This window comes from Rhopilema esculentum, chromosome 11 (genome assembly GCF_057945365.1).
Source record: "Rhopilema esculentum isolate cy_ngs chromosome 11, ASM5794536v1, whole genome shotgun sequence".
Classification (NCBI taxonomy): domain Eukaryota; kingdom Metazoa; phylum Cnidaria; class Scyphozoa; order Rhizostomeae; family Rhizostomatidae; genus Rhopilema; species Rhopilema esculentum.
The window spans coordinates 2646683-2657064 of NC_142825.1; the positions used below are offsets into that span (position 1 = coordinate 2646683).

Genomic DNA, 10382 nt, shown 5'->3' on the forward strand with positions numbered 1-10382 from the left:
AGAGGTAGAAACAAACTTTTGCAACCTTGGTTATCTTGAACTGAACCTAGTCACTAGATCATATAATCTGAAAAGAAACCATATTTACTTCTACCACGTTCAGTGTCAGCTTGACCACATTGGGTTTCAATAGTAAAACTTCTTTAGCTACATCAATGACAGCTTGTTTATTTGTGATCGAATAATTTTTGATAAAGAATTCTCTCAAGAAACAAAAGTCAAAGTAAACTTTTTTCACTTATTTTTTGTAACAGCTATTCAGTTTCTAAGTCATGATTAGCTACAAAATCTATTTCTTTTGTATAAGTGGTCCTTGAAAGTTTGTTAGCAAGCAAGCAATTGTTTACATTTGGTTAATTGACCCTAATGTAGAGAGTGGAATATCTGAATCAAAAAAGTTGATATTCTTTTATCCTTCTAATTGTTCTCTAAACATGTATACGAAGTTGGCAATTGTTTTTCTTACTTGTACATCAACAGGTTGAAATTGTGTCTGTTTTTGTAAAAAGGTGGAAATATTAGGAACTACTCTTTTTCTTTCAGTAGATCGTCCACATCAAAATCTTTCTCTGCCATCATTGCATTGCCTGGTTCTAGCAATTGCAATATTCTGCTGCATCTTGTTATTTCTTTATCAGAGATTGACCCAGTGTAAAGAGATGATGAAAAGAAATTGCACCATGTGGAGTTATTCCTATGAGCAGCTTCATTGTAGTGTTTGATTTGTAGGATGAATAGAGCTGTGACTGAAGACGCAGAGATGATGGTGTCTGTACAAATATCTCTATACAGCCAGTTATGACTTTTGTTGCCGGATACATCCTATGAAATCCATGTGGCATATGCTTCTGGACGCATTCTCTTGTTGGCAAAATTGGCTGATTACCCAAGAAGAGTTACAAGTAATTTGCCAAAGTTGTTATCTTTCTACTAATTGAAGAAATATTTATTTGGAATCAATCTGCTAGATCCTGCTCAAATAGAACCAACTTAAGCCAGACAAGGAAGAGGAACAGCTCGTCAATCTGTTGGGGTTGTCTTGAAGCAGGTCGATATCCTCTTTCACCTGAAGCATAACAATATTTCATTATCTCAGCCCCTCATCTAGCAAGATCGAAGAATGTTTTTAAATGGGAATAGGTTGGAAACCCAGTATAAAATTTGATTGAGGCACTGTCTGTTGAGAACCGCTCCAAGCCAAATCTTGAAACTTTAAGCAGTTCCATTGTAGAATTTTGCAGCTCAGCCATCTCTCTACAAACTTTCTCCATTTCCTCTTTGGTCAGTCTTTTACTAGCCTCAAGCTCACTTGTGGTTCTGAACAGAGCATCCTTAGTTTCATCTAGCTCCATTTGCAAACCCCTCAGCTCCTCTTCCAGCAGCTCAATTATCAAAGTATCATCTTCAGTATCATGTCTCTGTTCTTCTGCGAAATCTTCTGTATCAGTCAACCTACAATGGTACAATAACAACATGCAAAATCTAGACTTGCTTTGAAAGCTAATATTTTAAAACACCTTTTTCTTAGTTTTCTTTAAAGCCATCATTCATGTATGGCAAAGGCTTTCTACATATAGACAGTTTTGCAGTTACACTAATAAGTGGTTGAATTTATAATTCTTGATTTATAATATATGCTTAATATATAATCTTCAACCTAAAATACTAAAATTTCATCGGAAATAGTAAATAACTTTAAAATAACAATGATTTTCCAAAAAATTTAAAATGAAACCTAATAAAGTCCAATGATCATTTTGAATAATACCTGTCTTTGTGATGCACAATTTTTCTTCCATTCTTTGATTCAGCTGCCTAATCAAAAATTGACGGTACTGCCCCTTCCTTCGAAAGTCTACGCCCTGATGAATCTAGCATGACATGAAAAAGTTGACAAGAAACAAGTTGACATGAAAAAAAGTGTGTTACTTCTTATCAAGCATTGACATGGTTGTTGTGGTAACTAACTGTATAGGGTATTGGGCGTGGCATGGGGCTTTCCCCAATATTGTTGCTCCATTGAGACAAGTTTGATGGGTGGGTTTTAAATTTATTTATTAGAGCAACATTTATTTCATTGAGCAAGATTTTTTTAATCGAGCAATAACCGCAACACTATTATAAGACTTGCCTTGGAATAAGGACCTTCAGACCTTTTGATCTTAACGAGCCAATGAGCCTTTAGCTGCTTTTCTTTATCTCTGCCAGGAATGCGATGGAAAAACAAATCCTGATGATATCCTGTATCTCCATTGCAACGAGGTACACAGCAAGGATAAGCCAATTTTTTCCTTTTTTTCTTTCCTGACTAACAGGGAGAGCATATTTTTCTTCAACAGCAGCTGCTTCCAACTGATGAGCCGTGTTTCTTCAATAATCGGTGAATGAAACAAATCATATAACAACCCAAAGACTTGACAACTCATAAAATAAAACCGGATTTGTGTTCTGCACATTATGGTATATATCAATGTAAAAGCTAAGAAAAACTCTCACCTTCTGTTGGAAGCTCCATTCATGCCAGGCTTCTAGGTTCTCTTACAGGTCAACCCAGTGCTGCTTCATTTGAATCTTGAAATTGTACTGATGTTGGTAAAAAGGTAGGTAAAAGCAAGCTATAATCAAATGCACCTAAATTAACTGTATTCCTATGTACTTTGAACATGTTGCAGCATTTAGAATTTTTTTTCTCAAAAATTGAATCCCACTTCTCTTCATGATGAAAACAAATCCTCAAATTTTCAGAGTCAGCTACTGAACTTTTCAGCCCACTTCTCCAAAGGAATATACTCCTCATCTTTTGAAACTTAAAAAGGTTTTTTAATCCAATCTGCCTTGTATATGAGGTTTTATGACAAACCATCATCTAAATGTATTCCAATGTCACCAAAGCCCATACTGACGCAAACAATTGAGTATTTTTCTCACCACCTTACACTATAACTGTTTCCTCTAAACTAAAACTTCATAGCAATGTCTGTTTATTTAGACCTCTGTAAAGAACTATAATATTGCCGTTCCTGTCTGTTTAGATATTATAAATGACATTAATCTAAATCATAAATGACAAGTGTTAAAAAACATATTGGTAATACTTCCTGAAACAGGAGGAAGCCTTTCAGGAAACCACATAAATCAAAGGAACATATGTTAGATATCAATATTAGCACCTAATGGTGAATGTCAAAATTACTATTGCTATTTCCTGTCTGTCTAGTTATTATAAATGACAAAAATTTAAATCATAAATGACAAGTGTTATAAAAAATATTGGTGATAGTTCCTGAAACAGGAAGCCTTTCAGGAAACCACATAAATCAAAGAAAGAGATGTTTGATATCAATATTAGCACCCGATGGTGAAGGTCAAAATTACTATTGCTGTCTCCTGTCTGTCTAGTTATTATAAATGACATAAATTTAAATCATAAATGACAAGTGTTAAAAAACATATTGGTGATAGTTCCTGAAACAGGAAGCCTTTCAGGAAACCACATAAATCAAAGGAAGAGATGTTATATATCAATATTAGCACCTAATTGTGAATTTCAAAATTACTCACAAAAAAATATGCACAAAAAAATATTTTGGTGTTAGATATTTGGAATGGGGGCAATGGTTCATATTCCTTTTTTCTAAATACTTGATATAGTACAAGCACCCTCCACGACCATGTAAAAGTTTTCACTGGCCCAAAAGAAATGTTGTTTGCTGGGTTACAGAGCTGGACATTCTCTGCCGGATTGAAGCTCCAATAACAAAGACTTCTCAAACTTATGACATTATGAACAAAGATATGCAAAATATAAATGAATTGTTTAACCAAATTAAACCATTAAAAATAAATGCTTTATTTGATTTAAAATAACTGTGAAGAATATGTTTTAGGTATTAAGTATCACCTTGGTTGCTTTGTTGTAGACAGGGTAAACACTATTTATCAAACCGGCATGGCAGTAACTCAAATAGAAAAAATCTTTCAAGCTGATAACTAGTTTCTCCCTTAGATGCAAATTATTTCTTTGATATTTTGGTAGTTCCAAGCATGCTCTTCAAAATGATATACAGGAAAATTGTTGACTAAGGGCCTGATTACATGAGGAGGGCTGGCCCTCCTACCCGGGATAGATGATTTTGGCCGAGATCTCAGTATCAATATGAAATGTATTATGATTTGAGATGGCGATTACATGCAGACAGGTCCAGCCCTGATAGCCGAGATCTCGCCTACTCGTGAGAGGGCTGGCCCTGTTTACAGGGCTGAAAATGTGGTGTTTTCATCATGTAATCGATTGGGTAGGGCTGGAAAGAGGGCTGGCTTTCTAAAGACATAACAGCGCATGCTTGCGCCCGCTCGCATTTTCATTTTCATCCTTCAAAATGGCAGACGCAAGCAAAGTGAATAAACCGAGTGGGAAGAAAAATACTGGTGCTAAAGCAAAAACAACAGCTTTCAAATGGACAGTTGAAATGGTAAATGACATGCTTGATTTTTTGCTTGAACACAAAACAGAGATGGAGTACAATAATATCGATTTTAATGCCGACAAGGTTCAACTTTATGAAGCGATTTGTTTGAAAATGGCTAGAAAATATTCTGAAGCAGAAGGAAGTATGTTTGGGCCTACAAGCAAAGTTGATGGTGAGGATATTGAGAAATACAAAACACGATGCGAAGAAGATAAAAATAAGGTTACGAAAGGATATTCACGTATTAAGGAAAAGATTAAGGAACTCAGACAAAAGTTCAATAATGCTGTGACACTGGGGACACGATCTGGATCTGGGAAGTTGGTTCTAGAGTTCTATGACCTCATGGTTCAAATTTGGGGAGGTGCTCCCGCTACTGAGCCTGTATCGTTTGGAGTAATGACTGCAGAAGAAGAGGTTCAACGCCCTGATGCTGCTGAATATGGTGATCATACACAGGAGGAAGAAGAAGGCAATGATTTTCTTGAATCCCTGGCTACAAACATAGATAGGCCTACCTACTCTTCAACTCCCAGTTCCAAGACAATTTTAAAACACCTGGTCAGAAACGAAAGGGAACAGAAGGTGCAGCTCCTTCCCTTATTGACAATGAAAGAAAAAACATGGAATGGCAACTTTCTGCTACACTTCGTTATTGGTAGCTCTTTTTTATTGCTAGTTCTTTGCTACTTCTAGCTCTTTGTCATTGCCTGTTCTACATTATTAGTAGTTCTTTGTTGTTGTTACTTCTTCGTTACTGCTATTTCTTTTTTATTGCTTGTTCTTCTTAAAGTTTGTTCTAAATTCTTACTATTGCTCTTACTATTGGCGTTCATTATTGCTACACCATTATTATTGATAGTCCTTTGGTGTTGGCAGTTCTTTATTTTTGCAAATTGCTTTTTATCGATAGTTCTACATTATTGCTAATTTTTAATTATTGCTTGTGCTTCATTTTTAGTAGTGTTGCATGGTTGCTGGATTTTCATTTTTCCTCTTCTTCATTTTTTGTTCCTCCTTACTATTGCTACTTCTTTATTATTGGTGGTTTATTGATATTTCTAGTTCTTCATTGTAGCTTGTATTTTATTATTGCTAGACCTTGATTATTGCTAGTTCTTAATTATTGCTTGTGCTTCATTTTTAGGAGTGTTTCATTTTCGCTGGTTTTTGCATTCTTGCTCTTCTTCATTTTTTGTTCCTTCTTACTATTGCTACTTCTTTATTATTGGTAGTTTTCAGATATTTCTAGTTCTTCATTGTAGCTTATACTTTATTATCACTAGACCTGGATTATTACTAGTTCTTAATTATTGCTTGTGCTTCATTTTTAGGAGTGTTTCATTTTCGCTGGTTTTTGCATTCTTGCTCTTCTTCATTTTTTGTTCCTTCTTACTATTTCTACTTCTTTATTATTGGTAGTTTTCAGATATTTCTAGTTCTTCATTGTAGCTTATACTTTATTATAATTAGACCTGGATTATTACTAGTTCTTAATTATTGCTTGTGCTTCATTTTTAGGAGTGTTTCATTTTCGCTGGTTTTTTGCATTCTTGCTCTTCTTCATTTTTTGTTCCTTCTTACTATTGCTACTTCTTTATTATTGGTAGTTTTCAGATATTTCTAGTTCTTCATTGTAGCTTATACTTTATTATCACTAGACCTGGATTATTACTAGTTCTTAATTATTGCTTGTGCTTCATTTTTAGGAGTGTTTCATGGTTGCTGGTTTTTCATTCTTGCTCTTCTTCATTTTTTGTTCCTTCTTACTATTGCTACTTCTTTATTATTGGTAGTTTTCCGATATTTCTAGTTCTTCATTGTAGCTTTTACTTTATTAACACTAGACCTGGATTATTACTAGTTCTTAATTATTGCTTGTGCTTCATTTTTAGGAGTGTTTCATTTTCGCTGGTTTTTGCATTCTTGCTCTTCTTCATTTTTTGTTCCTTCTTACTATTTCTACTTCTTTATTATTGGTAGTTTTCAGATATTTCTAGTTCTTCATTGTAGCTTATACTTTATTATAATTAGACCTGGATTATTACTAGTTCTTAATTATTGCTTGTGCTTCATTTTTAGGAGTGTTTCATTTTCGCTGGTTTTTTGCATTCTTGCTCTTCTTCATTTTTTGTTCCTTCTTACTATTGCTACTTCTTTATTATTGGTAGTTTTCAGATATTTCTAGTTCTTCATTGTAGCTTATACTTTATTATCACTAGACCTGGATTATTACTAGTTCTTAATTATTGCTTGTGCTTCATTTTTAGGAGTGTTTCATGGTTGCTGGTTTTTCATTCTTGCTCTTCTTCATTTTTTGTTCCTTCTTACTATTGCTACTTCTTTATTATTGGTAGTTTTCCGATATTTCTAGTTCTTCATTGTAGCTTTTACTTTATTATCACTAGACCTGGATTATTACTAGTTCTTAATTATTGCTTGTGCTTCATTTCTAGGAGTGTTTCATGGTTGCTGGTTTTCCATTCTTGCTCTTCTTCATTTTTTGTTCCTTCTTACTATTGCTACTTCTTTATTATTGGTAGTTTTCAGATATTTCTAGTTCTTCATTGTAGCTTATACTTTATTATCACTAGACCTTGATTATTGCTAGTTCTTAATTATAGCTTGTGCTTCATTTTTAGGAGTGTTTCATGGTTGCTTGTTTTCCATTCTTGCTCTTCTTCATTTTTTGTAGCTCCTAACTATTGCTATTTCTTTGTTATTGGTAGTTTTCCGATATTTCTAGTTCTTCATTGTAGCTTTTACTTTATTATCACTAGACCTGGATTATTACTAGTTCTTAATTATTGCTTGTGCTTCATTTTTAGGAGTGTTTCATGGTTGCCGGTTTTCCATTCTTGCTCTTCTTCATTTTTTGTTCCTTCTTACTATTGCTACTTCTTTATTATTGGTAGTTTTGAGATATTTCTAGTTCTTCATTGTAGCTTATACTTTATTATCACTAGACCTGGATTATTACTAGTTCTTAATTATTGCTTGTGCTTCATTTTTAGGAGTGTTTCATGGTTGCTGGTTTTCCATTCTTGCTCTTCTTCATTTTTTGTTCCTCCTTACTATTGCTATTTCTTTATTATTGGTAGTTTTCCGATATTTCTAGTTCTTCATTGTAGCTTATACTTTATTATCACTAGACCTGGATTATTACTAGTTCTTAATTATTGCTTGTGCTTCATTTTTAGGAGTGTTTCATTGTTGCTGGTTTTCCATTCTTGCCCTTCTTCATTTTTTGTTCCTTCTTACTATTGCTATTTCTTTATTATTGGTAGTTTTCCGATATTTCTAGTTCTTCATTGTAGCTTATACTTTATTATCACTAGACCTGGATTATTACTAGTTCTTAATTATTGCTTGTGCTTCATTTTTAGGAGTGTTTCATTGTTGCTGGTTTTCCATTCTTGCCCTTCTTCATTTTTTGTTCCTTCTTACTATTGCTATTTCTTTATTATTGGTAGTTTTCCGATATTTCTAGTTCTTCATTGTAGCTTATACTTTATTATCACTAGACCTGGATTATTACTAGTTCTTAATTATTGCTTGTGCTTCATTTTTAGGAGTGTTTCATTGTGGCTGGTTTTCCATTCTTGCTCTTCTTCATTTTTTGTTCCTTCTTACTATTGCTATTTCTTTATTATTGGTAGTTTTCCGATATTTCTAGTTCTTCATTGTAGCTTATACTTTATTATCACTAGACCTGGATTATTACTAGTTCTTAATTATAGCTTGTGCTTCATTTTTAGGAGTGTTTCGTGGTTGCTGGTTTTCCATTCTTGCTCTTCTTCATTTTTTGTAGCTCCTTACTATTGCTATTTCATTATTATTGGTAGTTTTCCGATATTTCTAGTTCTTCATTGTAGCTTTTACTTTATTATCACTAGACCTGGATTATTACTAGTTCTTAATTATTGCTTGTGCTTCATTTTTAGGAGTGTTTCATGGTTGCTGGTTTTCCATTCTTGCTCTTCTTCATTTTTTGTTCCTCCTTACTATTGCTACTTCTTTATTATTGGTAGTTTTCAGATATTTCTAGTTCTTCATTGTAGCTTATACTTTATTATTGCTAGACCTTGATTATTGCTAGTTCTTAATTATAGCTTGTGCTTCATTTTTAGGAGTGTTTCATGGTTGCTGGTTTTCCATTCTTGCTCTTCTTCATTTTTTGTAGCTCCTTACTATTGCTATTTCATTATTATTGGCAGTTTTCCGATATTTCTAGTTCTTCATTGTAGCTTTTACTTTATTATCACTAGACCTGGATTATTACTAGTTCTTAATTATTGCTTGTGCTTCATTTTTAGGAGTGTTTCATGGTTGCTGGTTTTCCATTCTTGCTCTTCTTCATTTTTTGTTCCTCCTTACTATTGCTACTTCTTTATTATTGGTAGTTTTCAGATATTTCTAGTTCTTCATTGTAGCTTATACTTTATTATTGCTAGACCTTGATTATTGCTAGTTCTTAATTATAGCTTGTGCTTCATTTTTAGGAGTGTTTCATGGTTGCTGGTTTTCCATTCTTGCTCTTCTTCATTTTTTGTTCCTCCTTACTATTGCTACTTCTTTATTATTGGTAGTTTTCAGATATTTCTAGTTCTTCATTGTAGCTTATACTTTATTATTGCTAGACCTTGATTATTGCTAGTTCTTAATTATAGCTTGTTCTTCATTTTTAGGAGTGTTTCATGGTTGCTGGTTTTCCATTCTTGCTCTTCTTCATTTTTTGTTCCTCCTTACTATTGCTACTTCTTTATTATTGGTAGTTTTCCTATATTTCTAGTTCTTCATTGTAGCTTTTACTTTATTATCACTAGACCTGGATTATTACTAGTTCTTAATTATTGCTTGTGCTTCATTTTTAGGAGTGTTTCATGGTTGCTGGTTTTCCATTCTTGCTCTTCTTCATTTTTTGTTCCTCCTTACTATTGCTACTTCTTTATTATTGGTACTTTTCCGATATTTCTAGTTCTTCATTGTAGCTTATACTTTATTATCACTAGACCTGGATTATTACTAGTTCTTAATTATTGCTTGTGCTTCATTTTTAGGAGTGTTTCATTGTTGCTGGTTTTCCATTCTTGCTCTTCTTCATTTTTTGTTCCTTCTTACTATTGCTACTTCTTTATTATTGGTAGTTTTCCGATATTTCTAGTTCTTCATTGTAGCTTTTACTTTATTATCACTAGACCTGGATTATTACTAGTTCTTAATTATTGCTTGTGCTTCATTTTTAGGAGTGTTTCATTGTGGCTGGTTTTCCATTCTTGCTCTTCTTCATTTTTTGTTCCTTCTTACTATTGCTATTTCTTTATTATTGGTAGTTTTCCGATATTTCTAGTTCTTCATTGTAGCTTAAACTTTATTATCACTAGACCTGGATTATTGCTAGTTCTTAATTATAGCTTGTGCTTCATTTTTAGGAGTGTTTCATGGTTGCTGGTTTTCCATTCTTGCTCTTCTTCATTTTTGTTCCTTCTTACTATTGCTACTTCTTTATTATTGGTAGTTTTCCGATATTTCTAGTTCTTCATTGTAGCTTTTACTTTATTATCACTAGACCTTGATTATTGCTAGTTCTTAATTATAGCTTGTGCTTCATTTTTAGGAGTGTTTCATGGTTGCTGGTTTTCCATTCTTGCTCTTCTTCATTTTTGTTCCTTCTTACTATTGCTATTTCTTTATTATTGGTAGTTTTCCGATATTTCTAGTTCTTCATTGTAGCTTTTACTTTATTATCACTAGACCTTGATTATTGCTAGTTCTTAATTATAGCTTGTGCTTCATTTTTAGGAGTGTTTCATGGTTGCTGGTTTTCCATTCTTGCTCTTCTTCATTTTTGTTCCTTCTTACTATTGCTATTTCTTTATTATTGGTAGTTTTCAGATATTTCTAGTTCTTCAT

General features: G+C 33.2%; 1 protein-coding gene and 1 pseudogene across 1 annotated transcript; one reads left to right on the forward strand and one right to left on the reverse strand.

Moving 5' to 3' along the window:
* Positions 1 to 525: 525 nt before the first annotated feature.
* Positions 526 to 1475, reverse strand: LOC135690471 (uncharacterized; annotated as a pseudogene).
* Positions 1476 to 4379: 2904 nt separating this feature from the next.
* On the forward strand, positions 4380 to 5165 carry LOC148958929 (uncharacterized). The gene has a single exon (XM_089111048.1). The coding sequence runs from the start codon at positions 4380 to 4382 to the stop codon at positions 5163 to 5165; it is 786 nt and encodes a 261-aa protein (XP_088967174.1).
* Positions 5166 to 10382: the final 5217 nt, after the last annotated feature.